General features: G+C 36.3%; 3 protein-coding genes and 1 non-coding gene across 4 annotated transcripts; 1 reads left to right on the top strand and 3 right to left on the bottom strand.

Annotated features, from left to right (window-relative positions):
• Positions 1-5,096: 5,096 nt before the first annotated feature.
• Positions 5,097-6,365, bottom strand: LOC129310136 (protein LURP-one-related 6). Its single transcript, XM_054952003.1, has 3 exons — positions 5,928-6,365; positions 5,579-5,824; positions 5,097-5,489 (listed from the first exon to the last, which is right to left on the bottom strand). Exons 1-3 carry the CDS (start codon positions 6,168-6,170, stop codon positions 5,346-5,348), a joined length of 633 nt encoding a protein of 210 aa, XP_054807978.1. The 5' UTR covers positions 6,171-6,365; the 3' UTR covers positions 5,097-5,345.
• A 5,587-nt stretch (positions 6,366-11,952) lies between these two features.
• LOC129308664 (guanine nucleotide-binding protein subunit gamma 3-like) lies at positions 11,953-14,580 on the top strand. The gene is made up of 5 exons (XM_054949947.1): positions 11,953-12,474; positions 13,201-13,253; positions 13,419-13,463; positions 13,541-13,588; positions 13,910-14,580. Exons 1-5 carry the CDS (start codon positions 12,328-12,330, stop codon positions 14,307-14,309), a joined length of 693 nt encoding a protein of 230 aa, XP_054805922.1. The 5' UTR covers positions 11,953-12,327; the 3' UTR covers positions 14,310-14,580.
• Positions 14,414-14,513, bottom strand: LOC129310196 (U6 spliceosomal RNA). Its single transcript, XR_008593035.1, has one exon. It is a non-coding gene; the product is annotated as a U6 spliceosomal RNA (small nuclear RNA).
• Positions 14,581-15,512: 932 nt separating the features above from the next.
• LOC129308662 (subtilisin-like protease SBT1.8) lies at positions 15,513-18,997 on the bottom strand. The gene is made up of 2 exons (XM_054949946.1): positions 17,245-18,997; positions 15,513-16,508 (listed from the first exon to the last, which is right to left on the bottom strand). Exons 1-2 carry the CDS (start codon positions 18,869-18,871, stop codon positions 15,835-15,837), a joined length of 2,301 nt encoding a protein of 766 aa, XP_054805921.1. The 5' UTR covers positions 18,872-18,997; the 3' UTR covers positions 15,513-15,834.
• Between the last annotated feature and the right edge of the window lie 3,178 nt (positions 18,998-22,175).

The raw sequence follows: 22,175 nt of genomic DNA, 5'->3' as shown, positions 1-22,175 counted from the left end.
TAATCAATTATATCCAATTAAAATCCAAACTCCCTTACTTACACTAAAATGAAGTTCTTAATGCTATTTTTTTTCACAAGTAAAAAATTTTCTTAAAACCTCTATGTATAAAAGTTAAAAAAATTGATGAAAAATGCACAATAAAGTATCAGAATAAAAAACTTATAACCAAATTAGTGACAGGATTTTCTAAAATATTTTACCTTGCAAATCTTGATTTAGATATTTACAAGTAAGATTTCTAGTTATGACCTACTATTATATTTAAAATTTAAATGTTTTTTATAATTGAAATTTTTAAATTTACAATTATTTAAGTTAATATTTATAACTTATTTTTGAAGGAAATTTTATCAGATTAACTATCATTAATTTATTATTTTAAGATTTTACCCTCATTCTTTTAAGACTTTACCGCCATTCTCCGAAAAAATGATTGGTTGTGATTTCATTTTCATGGTCATGTATTTGATCATTTGATGGGAAATGGTAACGGACATGCATGTGTAAAAGCACGTTGCAACTCTCACACAGAAACACTGATCAGGTGACTCGCCGAATCATCTCGCTTCCGTCGTTTTCATTTTTAAATTGTTCATTCCAACGAGCGGCTGCCGCAAGAACTAAAAAAGTAAAAATACTCCATCCACTTGGTATTTTAAATCACCTTCAAGCATATCATCAAAATTAAGTTATTAACTTTATTTAAAAATATAATAAATTTTTAATTTTACTTTTATTTAAATAAAAAAATTTCAAATTCATATTATATTCTTTTTCATAACTAATGAGTTTAAATAGAGATAATATTAAAAAAATATAATTAACATCTTATATTATACCTTATATTAAAAATTAAAAAAGACTTTTAAAAAATGCTTTATAATAGGATTCAGAAGGAGCAAATATAAGTTCACCACCCAATAAAGACTAGCCAGAAGGAAAAGAAGAATCTGCCAAGTTACATGTAATTCAATTTAAGTTCAAAGAGTATAGTTTTCATTATTGAAATATGTGAATTTCAAATCTTGATTAAATATAATTGTCAAGTTATAAATCTACTTATTAGTTTTATTTAATAATACCACCTCCACTGTATTTTATAAGATTTTTTTTCTGAAATTGTGAAATATCAATTACATTAATTCAATACATTTTGAAATCTTAATTTCTTCCCCAAAAAAACCTAAAAAAATATCATACTAGACATCCAACCACTCTAAAAAAATATCTTATAAAACAGGGGAAGAGAAAGTATTATACACTTCTCAAGAAAAGTTTTGAGAGAGTATGTTGAGTTTTTTTTCCCCTCCTGGCATAAAGGAGGGCCAAGTCCAGAATTAGATTAACTTAGCTGTTAGAGATTTAGATCCCTTGCAATCATTGGAAACAAGGGTCATCAAACAAGTGGGAACACTATCGAGAAGAGAAGCAGCAGTAAGTGCTTCTTTAGCAAGCCTATGGGCAACTCGATTCTTAGTTGTTGAAACATGCTCGATTTTGAGCTCCCAGGGAAGGTTTAGCAACTTGAGAATTTCTAAAACAGCCAGGTTGTGTAGAGGTCCTTTAGATGTTCTAAGATAACCTTACGTAAACCCATACCCTGGACTACTTGGAGGCCCTTTTAACGTGCTCGTGTGCTTCAGCTTTAAGGGGAGGGCACTAGACTAATTCGCATATAAATCCCGCAATCCAATGACCCATGTGATCACAAATATCTCCCCCATGCCCTGCCTTCAAAGAACATCTTGAGATTGCACCGTCGACGTTTAACTTCAACCAGCCATGACTGGGAGAGAGCCAAATAGAGTTGTTATCACTGTTCTCAATAGAATTAAATTCAAGTGCGTGCATTGGACTTCTAGACAAAAGAGATGATCATCAAAGGGTTCGTTGGCTTGATGAATTGGGCCTGAAAGATCATTTCCATAAAAAACAAAAGAAAATATAGAGACCCAATCGCTAAGTGAGCAGGAGAAGAAATTGGATAAATGCCTTGTGGTTAATGATCTTAATTTGAGCATATCTACATTCCCTTGGGACGTGAAGAATATCTTTTTCCTTGTCTTGGCACCAGTTACAAAACGAAGAGGTTTGAGATCACGTACTTCTCCGTGCATTGGTGGGAAGTCTGCCATGAAAGACCATCCAAATGAAGTAGCGAATTCATTGAGCACCCCGCCATTTCCAAATGCTTTTGAAGACATTACAATGGAGGTTTTCATGGCTTGTCTCAAATAGGAAGTGGGCACTTCTTAGGTCAAAAGCCTTTATAATATGTCTTTTTAAGTTTATTTTCTTCTTTTGAATAATTAGTTTTTACATAAAATAAGAAATATTTCTATTCGACATCATAAAGTGTTGAAAAGGTGAAATTTTGTTTCATTTTATTTTTGAAAAATCATTTAAAAAAATCAAAATTTCACCATCTCAAAATTTGAAGGTATCAAAATGTCTTTCATTTTATATAGAAACTCATGATCCAAAGAAAAAAAAAATAAATTTGAAAAGTTGGAGCATTATGTGGATATTATAGGAAGGTATTAAATATCCATAGCCTGTACTTTTTACAGTAAACACTCCATTGGCGGTAAGCATTGCAAACCATGATACCATTTCCAGCTTGCTGTGAGGGAGGGAGAATAGAGATTAACTTGAGTATGACATCGATGCCTCGATGGGGACTAATCTTGACAAGTTGATGGAGTCCCAAGCGCTAAATTCAATCCCGTCAGCTACTTTGCTTTGCTCCTCCTGTGGTGTGACCTGTGAGGTGGCCTGAGACATGAATTTACTTAGACGGTAATGGCTAGTGGTTAGTCCAGCTTGATGGATCGGACTCGTTGGGCTTGTGCATCAAAGCCCATGTGTAAAATTATCTGATTGAATGAGAAGGATTCACTTTGATGTATTGACCCCAAAAAAAAAAAAACACACACACACACACGGGCTTAGGAATCATATACAAAGCAATTCCATTGTAAGTTCATGCTCATTTTGCAGATCGTGTGGCCATTTCTTTTCGCAAGTCTCTCTCTCTCTCTCTCTCTCTATATATATCTAATTATCTATCTATCTCTGTGTGTGCGTGTGGATTGAAGGAGCCAGGCCATTGATGCTGTAAAAGTTCCCTGAACTGCTCATGGGAGCCAGGAACACTTCAATGGCCCTTTTTTTTCTTTTTTTTTTTCTTCACCAGAACTTGAATGGGGTTCATAAATGCGTATGTTTTTTTCTTTTTGATGAGAAGACAATTATTATTATTATGTTGAAAAAAATAAAATACAAAAACCTACAGCTGAGAAAACAGAAAATCATTAAAGATTAAAACTTTAACTGCAGATAAATACTCCTCAATTTTCAAATATATAAAAAATAACTAATTGATACTGTTTTTAAAAAAATTGAGTAAGTATAGTAATCATATTTGAACTTAAAATACTTGCACTAATTAATGAAATAAATTTTTCTAGTGAAAATAAACATTGATTTTATGAAAGACAATTTAAAAAAATAATAATTGTTTCTTAAAATTTATAATTTTATTTATAAATAAAAATAAAGAAATACGTGATAGTTTTTCTTATACTATTTGAAAACCTAGGAAGTATTATTGATTAACTGAATGGAGCAAAGAGAGACTTTTCAGTTAAAAACCATTAATCAAGGAGGAACAATAATTCACAAGAATATGACAGCGCGTGATTTTCCTTTTTTTAATATATATTTTATGATCCACAGACTCCATTTCTCTCGAGAGAGGGCCAAATTGGAGGAAGATCCAAGTCGCTTCGATTGATTAATGATTGCCTGAGTACAGAGATTCTCAATAATAAATAAATAGCAAATGAATTCACGAATAATCTGACAAGGTTGGAGGATGATTCCATGATGTAAAGCCAGAATTTTTTTATTTATATTAAATCATTTCAAGAAAAAGTATATATGACTCAAGTGATAAAGCAGAGCTCTCGAGCCATGAATAAGGTGGCTGGACAGAGCCTCCATGTAATCCTGTTGCAAATATCTGACTGTAAAAATTTTGTTGATTTGATGCGCTAGAAAGATTCTTGTCTTTTATGTATCTCAAAATATATTGATCCAAATAGGCCTCTCAACACCTCTCTTGAATAAACTTTTGCCACTCCTTAATCCTTTGACACTTTAACTTATTTATCTTTAAATATAGTGATATGAATTCACTCTCATGAATTGTGGTCTAATTTTTCCTGATGCACAAATTACCGAAAAGCTTTAATGTAGTTGGTTCCACCAACTAAAATTATATTTCCACCGTTTTTTCCAAATTAAATCATACTGAAAATGAATGTGCATTGTGAAATTTGAAACACAGTGTATGTTACTAGTATGCAAATCACTAGGAGAATCACATTCAGGGATCCTAAATGAAAAAAAAAAAAATATGATAGTGAGAACCTAGAATAATAGAATGTTTAGCATTGCATAATATAAGGTTTGGCGATTTAGTCGTGCATATTGAGCTTTTTGTTGTTTTGAAATCTCGTTGTCATTTTTTCTCATATGGGGCCTGAACGAATACGATCCTTCCTAAATCATTTATATCATTTCTTTAAAAGGTCAAGTATGAGTTGATATATAAAAATAAATAAATAAATAAAAACGCTTTATACTAAATAAAATAGGGTTAAAAAGTGAATGGACTCATAAATTTCATGTATTAAAAAAAACAAACCTTTTACTAATCCTATTTATTAGGAATTGAGATATAGGGATATCTTTTAACCAAGTTAAATGTATAGTTGAGATGCTCTTGCATTTACACACACTTGTATAATCTCAAAATACAAGAGTAATAATTCATCAGATTTATATACAAATAGTTGATCCACTCACGAAATAAGCATTTCAATTAGAGCCCTTATTTGGTGTTTTCCCCCTTTCTCGATCTATCTGTAAATAATAAAATCAAGGAAGCTAGAACTAGATTGATTAGCTGTGTATGAAGAACGTTATTCCAGTTTTTTTTTTTTTTTGGTATTTTTCATATCTTGTATTTTCATATCACAGCGGGTTAGAAAGAAGAGATGAAACCAAACACAAGCTAGCTAAAGATATAGATTAATCAGGATAAGCATATGGTAATTAAATGATAATTTGAAGCCACATAATTAATTAGTTGTCGTTAGGTACAAGGCAGTTTCCTAGACTAGTATTTGCATTGTCGATTGTCTTCCTCCAAAACTCTTGCCCTTATTTAGCAAAAGCTTGTCAAACTAAGTTAAATCCTCTTCCTCTCGGGAGAAAACACACTTAACCACTTTCTGGAATACTTCCAAGCCCATCCTTTTTTAATACACGATGATTCAGCAGAAGGTGGATTCACCATAAATGTAATCCAACACTCCGATCACTCCAAAAACAAAAGCTTGATCAATCCCAGGTCTCACTATCACGTTGTAAAGATCCTTGCTTCCAACCAACTCCTCCACTTCCTTCCTCACTCCTACCTGCAAAATATAATGCATACGTGCACATTATCAAGCAGAGAAAAATCATGGAAATTAAGAACGTGAATATATAAATTATTTAAATGTACCTGGGCAATTACGTTGCCCTTGGAATCAACAATGCTGCAAATCTTGTCGGGGAAATAGCCTCTGATCTCAAAGTCCCAGGCTTTGTTTCTGGTCTTGCTTGGCTCGGTGGAGATTCGAATCAGATTATTCTTCACCAAACAGGAATTGGGTTCTTTTAAGCTGAAAACCAGGTTCTGCGATCCATCGTAGTCTAAAGTGTAGCCTTTCCACTTTCTATAGATGCTCAGAGCTTCCACCATCCCTCCCTGCACTTTTCCATACAAAACGTTACATGTCTTATATATACTTTATCTGCAGAAACAGTTGTAATCAAGAGAAAATATAAATTAAACACGCGCAGGTACATACCTTTCGACGCATAAGAAGCAAAGCATCACCATCTCCATCTCTGAGAATTAACTCACCCTTAGCGCCGAGGATTCCACAGCCATCAACCCTGAACACAACATTCTGGGAGGTGCAATCTGTGACCACAAAACCTCCTCCATTCACCACATGTGGCCTCCTTCTTACCACAAACACCTTCTGAGAAGACGAACAGTACAGTTTGCTTATTATGGGCATTATCGTGCTCGTCTTCCCTGCAGCCATACACACATACACACAGTCACAATAATCTACCACTACAACCTCACCTGCGGCAACCTGCTTTCTTCGATCACTCTTCTTCAATTAATAAACCCAACAATCATGTGCGGCTTTATATACACGCACAAAGTATTGGGGCCTACCTAGCTGACTATTGAAAGAAAAAATCAAAATAGATGATCATAAAAGAGATCCTTGTAACTACTCTAGGTTGAAGGGTTTGGCGAGGTTTGACGTGGGAGAAAGCGAGAATATTTATACTAATATGATCAGGAATGCATGAATACTTGAGGTTGCTTGTAATTAAGACACAAGCAAGCTAAGTTATAGATGGGTTTGTATATACATGTGGCTTCACGCGCTTGAAAGTAGCCAAAAGTTCTTAGGGTATGCGTGTGGGAGAGGATATAATTGGCTATTAGTTTGGCCAGGAAGATATTAATCTATGATTGGCAGCCATATGATTGAAAGGCAGGGCAGTGCCGAGATAAAGAGGCTTTTGTTGAGTCAGCAATATGAAGCCTAAAATAATAGAAAGCTAACGAGTTAGCTAATGGTTTTCAATAAAGTGATTCGATCGGGCGAGCTTTTGAATTCCTGCAGGGTTAATCAAAAGTCGCTTCCTTGGAGAATCTTTGAATTAGCCTTGTGCCTTTTGACACATAACTGTTGAGCCACTCCTATGTATTTCTTGTTTCTTCCGTCTTCTTTCTGGAAGAAGTTGAAATTACACTCCACGACTTATTAACTTGAATACTTTTTGCCAAAAAAAAAAAAGGGGACTTTAATTTTACGAGTGAAATATTTATAAAAAAATAATTTCTTAATATAACAAAACTATATTTTAGGCTTCGTTCACAAATATAATATTATTAATAAAAATACAATTTTTATTTCATCACAATTTTTAAAATATTATGAAAAATAGCATTTGAGACAGTCAAATATGTTCAATTCCAACAGAAAATTGAAAAAAACGAAGAATTTAATTATCACGAAAATTTCATTCAAAATTAATTATAGATGGCGGGTTATAATCGAAAATTCTCGCGGCTTTTTATTTCATGAGAAAATTCGAGTAAATTCTCCTGAAAAATGAAAAGAAAAGAAATTGTGATAAAACAAGCATGTCAAAACTCATAACGGGAATGAGGCGCCAACCAATTTTGCATAATTTTCATGTCTGGAAAAAAAAAATCGCAAAATAATATTTTCCCCCTAACCAAATCTGTTTTCACGGTGGTGATCAGAACTTTCGCAAAAAATAACATTTCTCAAGCTCCAAAACGATGCGACCCTGGTGGCACATATCGTTACCATTGATAGGTAATAAAGAAATGTCAAATAATCCTGCAAATTGATCTATGTTTAAAACACATGCCAGATTATAACAAAGGCTTTAAATCAGCAAGTTCGTGAAAAAAAATAATTTATCATAACTTTCATAGATTTATTAATTAATTACATAATCAACCCATTCATTATTCCTATAAAAAGTAATGATTTAACCACTTAATGTATAATAGTTACATTTGGACAAATATATACTCGCAACTAAGGGTGAAAATAGGTTGGATCGAGTTAGGTTTTGACAAAATAGATCTGAATCTTTGTTTTAAATTAGAGGCCTAAAACTTGAATAAGATTTTTTTTATAGCTCAGGTCTAAACCTACTTAAAATAAGCCAGGCTATAAAACTCTATTAAGAGCCTGGCCTATTATCACCTTTACTTCCAACTTTACAAAGTCATTTTTTTGTATTAAAAAGGCCTCGTATCTTATTTTCATGACGCAATATATATCATATGTTTCATAAGTTAAATATATATTTTATTCTTATTTTTATGGCCAAAAAAAATCTCATTTCTATTTTGTTGCATTCTCCCCACCACCACAATAACTCATATTGATACTCCCAAATATAATTATGAATAAACCAAGCATTTTTGTTATTATAAGGAAACGTGTTTTTGATTATCTTTAAGTTCGTCTAACATCCGAGACACGTGGCGGCCATATAACGGATGGAATGACGTGGGCGAGGGTAACTTCATTTTCAGGTGTGTAGGCAACGTTCCAAAACCTTTGGTCAACTTAATATTAATGCAAGTAAAAAACTAATTTGGTTTAGTTTTAGTTTATCGCCTTACTTGATTTCACTTAAATTGGACAAGATGATTCCATAAATGGAAAAATTGGCTTGATGCGTGCGGATGCTAATTGGTAGTAACTTCTTCTTTTGGCCTACTTCTTATAAGACAGGATCGGAAAATGCTGAGCAGTGTCTGCCTCCATTATCGCTATAGAACTTCCCAACTTAATTCAAACACGTTACAACTAGTTAACATACCAAACTATGTATTCATAATTAAGGTCATCAAGTCAGATCACAATTTATCAAAAAAACCACTAGTTCTTCTTTTTGATGTTAGTTAAGAACTTAAAATTTCTTGCAGTGTTAGTTAAGATCTGCTATTAGATAACTTGATTAAATTGGGAATTGGCTTTTCTCCACTTAATCAAAAATTACACCAATTATATATATCAAACAACTAAACAAGAACGTCTCATTCATAAGTTATGAATAATCAGCCTCACAAATCACAATCTAATTGCAATTATTACTTGTGTTTGTAAATAATATATACCCCCTCCGTTAAAAATTATAAAATATTTTTTAAAAAATTAGATGTTTAAAAATATAAAGTACTTTTAGTCTTTTTTCAACAGTATCCCTATTGAATAAATCACTTTATATTTTTTTTTAGAGTGAAATACCCTATTAAATAAGGGTAAATATAAAAAGATAGAGTTAATTTAAAAACAAATAACTACTTTATTCGGGGTGAGATTTGATTAAAAATGGATTACATTTTTAAACAAAAAGAGTATAATTATGTTGCAACTTTGACAAGTATACATATATTTTGTGGTAGGGGACAAATACTCATAATTAGGGATGAACATTTGGTCGGTTCGGTCAACTCGGTTCCAATTTTTCCAAAATTGATCGGCCAAATTGCACAAAAAATTTGGATCGAATCAAATTAAAATATTTAATCAAATCAAATTATAATGGTTTAATTGGATCGGTCTATTTGATTCATGAACTTTGATTTGAGTCTATAGAATCTAATTATTCATATATTCTTCTATCTTTTTTTTTTTTTGATGTTGAAGCCCTAACAAAAAATAGTAATATTATACCATAATTCATGAGGAAATTAATAAAACCCAGCATTGCATTAAAAACTAAATTGTAAAAATAAAAAATGGAACACCACGTTAAACCAAAAAAAATACTACTATTGTAAGTGGTAGAAAAATGTTTTTTACTCACCTAGATGGAAATTTATTCACCTTTTTAAAAATATAAAAAGAAAATATATATATATAATTTGGTTAGTTGATTTATTTAGTTCAAGAATTCTCAAACTGAATTAAACCAATCAATTAAAGTTTTTATTAAAAGAAAACTTAATCAAACCATATAATTAAATAGATCAAATTCAATTTGATTCGATTGTACTCATCTCTGCTCATAATATTCACACACCCACCCATATTTACACTCATACCCAAGGAGTAGGAACACACACCTGCAGTAAATTCTCACTCTTAGGATTGAGCATGCATCCTCCTTATTAAGGAGGGGTGCAAGTGCCATTGGGCCACAAGGGCCTCCGCGTTTGACAAGTGTATTTAATAAAAAAGTTGATGCTTTCATTAATTATTTCCTCTACTTCAAATATAATGTGTTTTTTTAATTTAATCTTTAAAAATATAAGATATTTTACATGATAGTAGCAAGTATTGATTTTGTTAATGTCAAAAGATATTAATTAGCTTTAAAAATTTTATAAAATGCCTTATATTTCAAAACACATGATTTCTCAAAAAAAGATATTTATTTAATTGATTTATATGCAATCATTTCAGGAAAAAAGGCAGCATTATTGAAGGTTGGTGATGCGACTGTATCCTCAACACAGTATTCTTGCAGAGGACGTTGTACATAAATAGCATTAAAATGTAACGTTTTGTGAAAGTCCACCAGGAGAAAAAAGAAACCAAGGGAATGCCTTCAGGCTAGGAATGCTGGCGGAAATTGGATTGTGGAAAGCTGATATGTTAATCCACCACATCACATACTATTTAAAGTCAGTTTGGTTAACAAGCTATAGCTGAAAATCTCACATGAACCCAGAAAGCTCAACTTGCAAGCTGTCGGGTTGGCTGACTTGGGAGCCAGAGAGATGATGAGACAAGGGCCCTTGCAGATCTTCATTGTCCAACGTCGAGGGACTTTAATCCCTCACGTTGTTACTATTTCAGTACAATGTTTAGATTCTCTTTCCTTCTTTCTTTTTTTAAAAAATATATTATATTTTTTAAATTTTTTTATAAATTATTTTTATCAATCTCATTAATAAATTTAAAAAATAATATTGCATTATTTTTTTCTTTCATAAAAGATAATTTTAAAAATATATTTTAAATATTATTTAAAAAATTATATCATTATTTATAAATAAAATTAAATAAATTTTTTAAATGTAACTTGTAAATAAGATAAGAGAGAGTATGTATTTTGTTCCACCCAATCTAATCTAATTGTTTTCGTTGCCCCTGACACTCCATGTCATGCCGCGCCTCACATTATGTCCAAATTAATGCTTCCATGTTGACACTTCAAAGGCTTCGATGGCGTTCAACCTTAAAATCACGTCAAGCAAACAGTTATGATTCGTCCTGAACAAAACCAAGACTTAAAACCACCCACAACTACCATTTTACTTGATTCTTTTTGCCACAATGACTTTATTAAAAATTATATGCGGTTCTGTGCGTCACATGACATTTGAATAATAAAATTATATATATATATATATATATTATCATATTTATATAATTGCAATCGGTTGCATGATAAAAGATTGGACTTGGACAAACTATTGAAACGGTATACTTGGCTCAGTGCAGAGCGTGCGTGGCACAACCTGGAGCGCTGGAGGGTTCAAACGGCCATAGTCGTTTTCTTTTTAAAAATTAATTATTTAATCCTTATCCTTTTACCTTGTGTATAATTTAGTTCATAAATTTTAATTTATTACAATTGAATTTCTCTAATTTTAAATTGAATTAAAGTCAGTTTTTAAAGTTCAACTCAATACAATACAATTCTTATAGTTTTTACAATTTCAAATATTAGTCTATAAATTTAAAGAAATAAATTTAATTTTTATAATTTTATTTTATAGAATGTAAGAAAGTTAAAATAAGGGGACCGAGTTTTATTCAATCAAAAGCTAGGAATTGAGTTTTTATCAAACTAAAATTAACTAAATTACACTCGATCAAATTTGAAGGACTTGTTTTTTTTTTTTTTTTGGTTTGGAGTTAGACTAATCTGATGAATAGCCTGCGGATCCTTTCTTGAAAAGGCATATCTCCACCAAAAATTTAATTGTGGCTGCATGCTCAAAACTGTTGATCCATGCTCCAATCAACCGGGGTACCGGCTTTTAACCCACAATAATGGGATGGGGACGGCATGGTGAAACAAAAATGAGACGCAGAAAATTCTAAGGCAGTGGGCGGTAAAGAAATAATGGTTCCTCAAAATCAGGGCTCAATTGATATGACATGGCGCCCAAAACACAAGAATTTCTCTTTCCTCAGAAGCCGTCACGTGCGGTCTCAGAACTCGATCCCGCTTTTCGCTCTTTTCCATTTCTCCTCCCGCACTCTCACTGCAAAACACTCTCCAGTCTCTAATCAAACATTTATCTCTCTCTCTCTCTCTCTCTCATCTCCCTTCATTCAATTCAATAATGCCTCCACTTCGCTGAAACCGTTTCTCTCCAAACCTTTCTCTCTCAGGCTTTTTCTCAGCCGTCTTTGCCATTTCCAATTTAATACCCTTCGCCATTATTCTCATGCATCCCATTCTCTCTCCTTCATTTTCACCCTTTTCACCTTCCTTCCCTTCCCTCCATTACTTGTTTCTTCTGCTTCTGCCTCTTCATTATTGTCTCTCTTCTGCTCTTTCCATATGCGTATCTCATCACACCTGACTTGATTTTACCGTTTCTTCTTTGCCACTCCCATTACTACTGTTCCCACCACTGCTCTCTCTTCTCCTTCTCAGGGTTCAGTCATGGCTATTCCACTTGGCCGATCTTCTCTGGGTCCGTCGCTGCCGCCTCCCTCCCCCAAGTCGCCGCCCAAGTACCCGGATTTGCACGGCAAGCGCCGTGAAATCGCTAGGGTTCACATGCTTGAGAAGGAGATGAGTGTTCTCCAGGTGAGTCTGAACTTCCCACACACTTGAATCTCTCGTGAAACTCAACTTGTTAGAGTATTTCTTCACCCAACATTGGATAATCTGTGGCCCGAGTTTTCTCAACTTCGAACGAAGTTTCAAATGTCAACACCTGATGTCTATTAAAGAATCTTTAGTATACTTAACAAAACGGGATGTTCTAAGCCCGTGATATAACCTTCTGCGAATACCAAAATTGTGCGAACAGCAAATTATACATGGGAAACTGCTACCCCACTTACAGGGATCTTCCTATAGCTGCAGAGGCTTGTTCGTAGCCAGCACCGACCATTTAGTAAGCTTAGAAAGATTGTTTTCACTCTGCATGATTTTTTAGCCAGTCATTAAGAACTTCCCTGTCCTGTGTTTAGGACAGGGGTGGCTTTGAGCTTCTGATCGCCAAGTTTCTCGGATATTTGACCATCTAAGAGGGTTGAGAATGCAATGCTTATTGTTTTCCCGTTTAACTTTAACAATGCCATGCTTAATGCGGAATGGTTGCTAAATGGGCTTAGTGATGGATTGGCCATAAACAATCTTTGATGATGTTTAACTAAAGAGATTAAAACATATCCTTGGATGAAAATTTTCAATGTCAAACTTTACGAGATGCATTTTATGAACTGACAAGACTCAACTTCGTAAGAACACTCTTTCCGGTTTTAGTTTGGGGTCAAACCAAATTCATTTCAATTTTGCTTCTGGCAGGACGAATTAAAATTGACCGAAGGGCTTCAACCTTCTTCAACGTGCTGCAAAGAGTATGTTTACTTTTGGAGTTAGTTGTATGAATTTTAGAGGATGAAGCTGTGAGGCTGGAAAAATTGCTTAAAATGTTTTAAGTGCCTGAGCTAGACATAATTTACTGTTTCAATTATGACTAACTAATATGTGTCTCTTAATGATTGAATGTGACAAAATTACAGGCTAATTGACTTTGTGGTAGCAAACCCGGATCCTCTGTTACCTACGTAAGAATTGTTTGTATCATTTTTCTCTTGCAGTTCAAAAGAGATCACAATTCTCACCCTCTTTCTCATTAACGCAGAAACAAGAAGAACCATCGGTTACATCGCCGCTTCTGGAAGTGGCTCTGGTACCATTTCCTTGCCCTGTTACTCAATATCTTAACGCATTATCTTTGTGCGCGTGTTCTGAATTGTGACCCCGAGGTTTAGACATTGTCTTGGTTCAACAAAAGGGAACTGATGAATGTAAAGGAAGTACAGGCTTCAGATATAACAGAATGCTTATCAAAGCAAAGCAAGTAGATACACAGAATGTTTTAGAGAACAATGTATGCCTTGAAACAATCATTTTAAAAGAAGGATCCTATCTCTGAAGAGTGTGATGTAGTTTTGATGAATGATAATAGGTTAAATGAGTGTGACTTCAACATAACTTTTGTTCCTTGCAGTCGGATGCCCAATTTCAACTTGTGTTGGATCTGCTGTTACTGCCGTGAAGGGTGCAATGTTCATCTAAAATTACCAGAAAGATGCTGCGGATGCTGCAAATTATGCGAATGCAATTGTCTTCCAACATGTAACATTTGCGTCTTGCCAAAGTGGCGTTGCTTCTCTTGCCCCAAATCAAATTGCTGTAAACACAGCTGTGCCTGCCAAAATTGTTGTGTCATCCCACGTTGCTGCAAATTTGACAGTCCTTCCAGCCCCTCGTGCTGCACTTGCAAATGTTCTTGCACTTGCTCGTGTCCTAGCTGTCCTGGGGTAAGCTCATGTTGTTGCTTCGTGTCAAGGTCCTGTTGGAAGAACTGTTTCTGTACATGCACGTGCCCGAGAATGACAGTGTGTTGAGCAATGAAACATCAAACCAAGTAAAAAAAAAAAAAAACGAATTCAAGATATTGGAGAGTTTTGAATAATAATAATAATAATAATAATAATAATTTTGCAACGTTTAATATTATCTGATCTTAAAATGAAATTTTAGGCATGCTTATCATGGGCCATGCTAATCTTCTCTATATGTTCCAATTTCATCGGATGTCCTTGAGGGACTGTTAGGCATGCTTATGTGTAAAAATATATCTTCATGTACATGTTGAAGTCCTCGTTGTATATTTCTCTGGACCTTAGCTATGTCAAAGAAAGTAAATGCTTTGTATTAAAAAAATGCATTTATAAATGATCAAATAAAATTTGAAGATTTATAAAAATGCTAGATTATTTGGAGATGTGGATATTTATTTTATGTTTTCCCTGTTTCCTGGTTAGATATGGGATTAAAAAAAAATTACTTGAGCAAATTTAGTTGCTCCATTTTAGACCCTTGTCTTTTATCATCCTGACCATTCCAAACTTCCAATTCGCAAGTCGAAAGTGGGATTACAACGGTTAAAAAAGTGGCTATTTTATAATACTACCAATCAATCCCTGCTAACTCTGGCAGTTCGCTGAGGACAAAGCGAAAGTTAAAGTGTTTTCCTTTTTTCTTTTTTCCTTTTGAAAGCTGCAAGCGATGTGGGCCTACAGAAAATTCAGAGATTCGAAATGATCAAATGGCAACAAAATGAGTCACCCCCACCAACGACTACTTTTTTCTGCGAAAACAGAGCACGGCACGCAGGACAAGTCTTTTCAATTGTGTTGCGTTGAGTACAAGCATCAATAATCATCAATATGAAATATAAACCCATGTCTGTTAAATTGAAAGGAGGAATTACATATGCATGTCAATATCTAACTTTGATGAGTTTGAAAAGACTTCAAAAATGAGACTATGCAAATGGACGAGTTCTAAGTCACAAATTTAAAAAACTTACAAATTTCTACCGTTGTCGCACGCAAACTGAACCTGCTTATCTGTTAAGTTCCATGATAGCCAAGCATTCAACACCCAGAGCAATACTTAAATCATAACATTCAACACTCCGAGCAACAATTAAGTCATAACTTGCACGAATTTTTGTGCTTGAACTTTCTTTTGACTCAGCAATCTAACGAAAGGAGCAAGAGGGGGGTTAGCCACCTTCATAGGGAATAGGAAAGAGAACTTGATGGAATCTGAAACAGGGAGAGATTTAATTAAATCCTTGACAAGGATATTTGCTACATGGCAGGAAGCTGTATTTCGCCAAGTTATAAATTGTAAGAGTCACCTCTATTTGTTAAATCCGTTTAACTGGGATACACAACACAGAAAAACACTATGTTTCATCCTTTTCCAAATCACCTCTTTTCATAATCTCAAATCCACACCACCGCCACTTGTCCTACTTATATCTTCTGAAAGCTCGCTCTCTTTTTTTGTTTTTTTCTTACTAAGGGCAAGCACTGTTAGGCTCGAAGTAGTGGCAATCTAAGACCCACAAACACGACTTCACGAATCTAACTCTGTCCAAGCAAAAGCAACAGGGCTCCCAACTTGGTACTTCTCGTTGCTCCACACAATGCTTCCAAACTCAGACCTAATTGAACTATCAGCACCCTTCTTTGATACAAAAGTCACTGTGTACCTCTGCTTATCCCCGACCTTCTTAAACACCAGCTTCGTGGGTTTCACTGTCACTCCGACCAAGGATGACGGTCCGGTCACCGCCACGTTATAGACGGATCCCGCTTCCCCGACATTGGTCAAAATGCGGGAATACCGAACCACCCTCTTACTCCCAAACACGATGGAGAAAGATGGGTAATTGAGCTGACCCGGATCGGAAAATTTCCTGGAGCAGTTAACCTTGGGGCGCTTCACGATGAGTTGGATCTGTTCGGGGCCGTACCGTAGCGAACACAAGAATGCAATGTAGTCGGAGGCGGAAGCGTCATACACTAGTCCGGGAGAGAGGGCTTTCTGGGGGTTGACGTGGCCGGCGCCGTGAGCCATTGGGGTGGAGAAGGACCCGCCGGCGGCGTCTCTGATAGGGGAATTGGTGTTGTCGTGCGTATATGCGGTGGTCATTAGCGCCGACTTGATTGCGCTTGGGCTCCAGTCAGGGTGAGCGGCCTTCAGCAATCCGGCCAACCCACTTATGTGTGGACAAGACATGGACGTTCCTGTAATAACCCAAGAACCCAAATTCAGCATCGAAGAACTTTGAAGTGGAGAAACGCAAGATTTTTTTTTTTTACCTCTCCTAACCAATGACAAAAACAAATTACCGACCCAAAAAATCGGTAGGATTGAATTAAAAATAAATAATTAAAATCATTTCCTTTTCCAAAATCCTAAACCTGAAATATTCACTAGGCCATGGCCATGTTTTATCTTGTTCAACATGAAAAATGGAGAAATTGAAGTTAAGAGGTTTAGGCAAATAAAATTTTTGTTGTGATGGTAAAAATTAAAACTAATTAATTAAAAAATAAAAATTATAATTACAAAACTATTTGTTAAAAAGTGATATTAGAATTTGTTTATTTGTGCACTGCGTAAAATAATAGAATCCATCGTACAATTGAGTTGTCGACAGAGAAATGCAAAATTCAAGCATTTTCTTATGAAGCAAAAATAAAAATGATTAGCGTATAAAAAGAATATATCGCTTAAAAAAGTATGATGACTTTGACCAGGAATGAGAGGATGATCCATTTCTGCGCAATGCATGTACCGAGTATCTAAAACCTCAGTGGTTTATAAAAACCCATTATTTATAGGACAAGCTTGTATTTTTCTTGACCCGAGCAGCGTAGAAATAGAGGATACATGTTCCGAATGTACACAATACTGAAAATAAATTTTGGTATAAAAATTACGCAAGAATAAGGAGTGAACAGTAAGAGTTAAAAATACCTGACATGATATTGAACTTGGTCTGACGAGCGTCCTGAGACAATCCAGAGGGCCCAATGGCCTCGGACCAGCCCGCTAAGATGTTAACACCTGGCCCAATCACATCGGGCTTCAAAATCTGGGGAGTCACTAGATTGGGCCCCCTTGAACTGAACGCTGCCACCACAGGCGACGGCGTCACGTTCAACACGGTCCCACCGAAGCTCAATATAGCCGTTGGGTTTGGATCCGACCGTACATGCTCCCTGATCTCATCACCCACTTTTCTCCCCACCGCCAAAGCCGGTAGAAGGTGACTGTCCGCCACTAGCTCCTCGCCGCTCGCCGCAGTGTTCGCCAGGATCATTCCAACTCCTCCGGCGTCGCGCACCACCGCTCCCTTCTCCACGCGTGCGTTGATCCCCCTGTCGCAAATCACCACTTTCCCACGAACCACGGCTGGGTCGAGAGAGCCGGGCATGCACATAGTGGTCGAGCTATTCGACCCCTTGTTGTAAACCAAACTCACGGGTCGGTCACCCATTCCTTTCCCACTGTAGAGTGAAACGCCATTAAAGCGTTTGTTGTTCCCCAGAGAAACGTAAGCCGGGAAATCCCGGTCCAGAGTACCAGCACCGACGGTCATGATCCACGGAGCCACGTTGGCCACCGACGCCTTGGCGGGTCCGCTATTCCCGGCGGAGCACGAGACGAAGATGCCTCTCTCCATCGCTGCGAATGCTCCGATTGCGATGGTGTCGCGGTAATAAGGAGCGGAACCACCGCCGAGAGAGAGCGAGAGCACATCCACTCCATCCTGGATGGCCCGATCCATGCCCGCGAGTATGTCGGACGCAAAGCACCCGGTACTCCAGCAAACCTTGTATGCAGCGACACGCGCTTGCGGGGCCATCCCACGGGCTGTTCCGCTGGCATAACCGAGGAGGCTGGCATTAGCGACGGGGGACCCAGCGGCTGTACTTGCGGTGTGAGTGCCATGTCCGTCCCGGTCACGGGGCGACACCTCTTCTTTTTCTTTCCTCATGTAACTGCCACCGGAAGCCATGTGAAAGCCCCTGGAGAAGCTGCGAGCCCCAATGAGCTTCTTGTTGCAGAACGATTTGTTGAAATCAGGACCGGATTCACACTCTCCGCGCCACCGTGTGGGGATCTCGGGCATTCCTGTGTCATCGAAGCTCTTGGATTCGGGCCACACCCCAGTGTCGAGAATGCCAATGATAACATCGTGGGAAGCCTGTTCAAGTGCCAGAGTGTTATGGCCTTCCCACTGGCCAGATTGGGTTTCAAGACCCAGGAACTCCGGGGTTCGAGTGGTGTGAAGTGTATAGACAGTGTCTTCGTACACATCAAGAACGGAATCGGATCTGCGGAGAGCCTCGGCTTCAGAGGGGTCGAGGGAAGCAGCGAAGCCATTGTAAGCAGAAGTATAAGCATAAAGCAGAGAATCAGGTTGAGAAGAAGAGGAAAGAGATTGGAGATTGGCAGAGTACCAATCATGGGCAGTAGGGTAGACGGAAGGCCTGTCATGGCGTTTCATGTGAACAATGTAAGTCTTCTTGGCCATAGTTGCCGAGAGACAGAGTAGGAGAAGAAGAAGCAGGGAGGAAGAGGGGGCCGTGGAAGCCATGGCTGGGCCTGGAGAGAGGGGAAGGTTGGGAGGATACAGGGGTTAAACTAACGGCTTAAATAATGAGAGAAAGGTCGCGAGATTTCAAAAGAGATTTTTGAGAGATCCTTTTGTCGTGTTTATAATCAACTACACTAATTAAATGGGGCCTCATCGGGCTTTAATTACGTAAAATACCATTACCCCACTCATCGTCCCAGTCGGTGCCGTTACTCGCGCTTGTAACCTGTCCTCGCTGCCCCCCTCTAGTCATCTAATCAATTTCAAAATTCCCTCATTTACTGGGACCTCCTGCATTCCTGCTTCCTCCCTTTAAATAATAGTTCTAGGAAATGGCTTTTAACTCGGATTTGGGTTCTTTTTTTTTAAACTGCGTGTGGGGTTTGGTTTTATTAGTTGTAATCTATGAAGCATCAATACCAACATGAATATCAGATATCATACCGCAAGATATATTAATACATCAATTTTTAAAAATTTTAAAATATGAATATGGTTATATAAATAATTAAATATTAAACATTTAAATACACACATATTTTTAAAAAGCTACTACTTTGTCTAAAATTAGAAGCCATTGTCAAATTAATTTATACTAAAAAATTGTAAATAATTTATTGCAATTTTAATACGAGAAGAGCTAATAAAGAATTAAAATAAACAAAAAACGGTGTGTCTATGGGAGCATGCCATGATGTAAATGATTTAATTAATAAATAATTTATCTAAATTATCCAAATTTCGTTTGAGTCTCCACAGTTCACTTAAAGTTTCAGAAAGCATAGTCATTAGCACAAATAAGGCAAGTTTACAAGCTGACTTTGTGATATGAATGGCTAAGCCATGAAAGAAAAGGAGGACGAAAGAGAAGAGACAAGCCGAAGGAGGAGGAGAAATAAAGCGACTGCACGATGCGAGTTAACTGGCTGAGCGATGCGAGTTGACGGAGCTAGAGCTTGGAATTCCGGCGGGCCGGCCCCAATAGGCCCGAACCCGAACATGCCCAACTCCTTGAAAAGCTCGAATAGTCAAGCCCGACTCAAATTCTTTCGAGTTTCGGGCGGCCTGAATACCCAAATTTAATTTTTAAAATTATTTTTAATTATTTTTTACTTTGAAATTAATTATTTTATTTTATAAAAAATATAAAATATTTTTTAATACTTAAACGATGTCTAGGACTCAAATATATGGTATTTTAGTATAAAATGATCTAAAACTTAAAGAATTAATTAATATTTATTATATTTTATATATTTTTTAAAAATATAAATTTTTTATTCGGATATTCGGGCCAAGCCCGAACGGTTCGGACTTGGCCCAAATTTTTTCGCCCGAATAGGCCCGAACATAAAAAACATCCTTTTTTTAAGCTCGGTCCTAAAATTTTTCGGGTCAATTCAGGCTAACCCGTCAGGCTTGGCCCGAATTACCGACTCTAGACGGAGCCATAGAGAAGGACCATTAGACTAGCAATGGTGATAAAGCCATAGGCTGGGGGGAAGGACAGTGGTAGTTTCATGGTCACTGGGTGAGACCGTCAAAGACAGAGTGATGAGAGTGATGTAACTCAAGTGAGATCGCAATGTGAGGGATATAGGAATGAGACAATTGACGAAGCATGGCATCTAATTTTGAAAGAAAAAAAATCCAAAATGATGTGTTTTGCGTCTTACCCATGTCCACTCATTCTTGCCTATGTTCACCTATTCTCACTCGTGTTTGAATGTATCGACAAAAAAATTAAAAAAAGGGATGTGCCGCATCCACATTCAGGATGTGCATCTGCATCAAATATGTGTCCAACACGAACATGTCGCCATTTTTGGCATGTCCATGCTTCTTAGGTTATAATCATGTTTGAGGCTCGATTAAAAAAATTAAATGTAAGTACTTTTTCAATAAGTATCCAAACTTTAATCCAATTCATCTTTTATTATCATATTTCTTAAATTACTTGTACATATCGATTGGATCCATAGACATTTGTTTTCTCAAATATTTAACTTACATTTCAAACACCTCAAGAGTTTAATGTCTTGCCAAACTATTATTTCTTGAGAATACTACACCCCTTGAATTTTATCACAAGAAATCAAAATCAAACATCAAACAATTAGAAGAAAGGATGTCAGCTTATGAGATTAATTTTTTCATCAAGGGTTATTCTTGTTTAGTTTTTATGCAACATATTTATTTCAAAAACTAAAGTGTGTGCTTGGATAATATCCTAACCTAGGTTGAGATGGTCTAAACTTAAGTTGAGATATTAAGCCCTATTTGGTACAAAGTATTGAATTTTGTGGGATTGGTAATGGGATTGGAACTGAAAATAAGGATTTAAATTTATGTTTGGTATGTGAAATTAAAAAATAATAATAAGCAACAAAAATTAGTTAAAAGACCCAACTATCCTCAGCTTCCTCCTTCTTAGCTTCAACTTGCCTCTGCTCCATCTTCCTCCTTCTTAGCTTTGTTCCTCATGCCCACAATCTCTCTCTCACACCTACACTTTTGGGCTCATCATCGCTGCAACAATCATTTACTCGAGTCTCCGCATCATCGATATGGCTAACGAGTAGTCCAGATCTGGGTGAAAGATTCAGGCTCACAACTCCATATCTCCAGATCTACTCTATTAAACTTCGCTTGTGTCACCTTTCTTCTTCATCTTCTTAATTCCAGCATCACCATTATGCCTTTGTGTGACTATCGGAAGCACGATGAAGGAGGCTGGCAGAGGGCAGTGGCGGAGATGTGAGAGGCGAGGGGTGAAGGGTAAAGAGAGAGATGATGGAGACAAGAGAGATGGAGGGCATTTTTATCAAAAAAAAAAATCAATCTCAAAATTGATTTTTCAGTACCAGAGGGTGGGTGGTATTGGGTAATCCATTTAGATGGGTTTAGGTTTGAGATTAAAATTCTTATTCCCTCATACCAAATATAAAAACTTGAGATTAGTTTGTACTAATGTCAATCCCACTTCCTCATTTCTTTATACCAAATAAGGACTTAACAGCTTAAATGATCATGCTTGGGTAATAAAAAATATTCAACTACAGCTAGGTCTAAATGAGTGTTTTTTCACAAAGTTGGTTAGGGTAGCTTTTACAACGAGCTAATGGACATTGGGGAGCATTTAATGCTTCAGCACAAGGGTCCATTTACTTCCTTCCACACTCCTTCCCAATTTTACTTAGCACTACTCCTGGGGTGACTTTTTGACTTGCACAGCCACGATAAGTGAACCTTGTGAAGACTCAAGTCTTCCCTCAATGCTAGATTTGTTTCAATCATGTTAAGA

This window comes from Prosopis cineraria, unplaced genomic scaffold (genome assembly GCF_029017545.1).
Source record: "Prosopis cineraria cultivar Desert tree isolate PC_DT_omini unplaced genomic scaffold, ASM2901754v1 PC4, whole genome shotgun sequence".
NCBI classification, from domain to species: Eukaryota; Viridiplantae; Streptophyta; class Magnoliopsida; order Fabales; family Fabaceae; genus Prosopis; species Prosopis cineraria.
The sequence above is the reverse complement of the archived record's forward strand: the minus strand, read 5'-3'. Positions and strand labels throughout refer to the sequence as shown.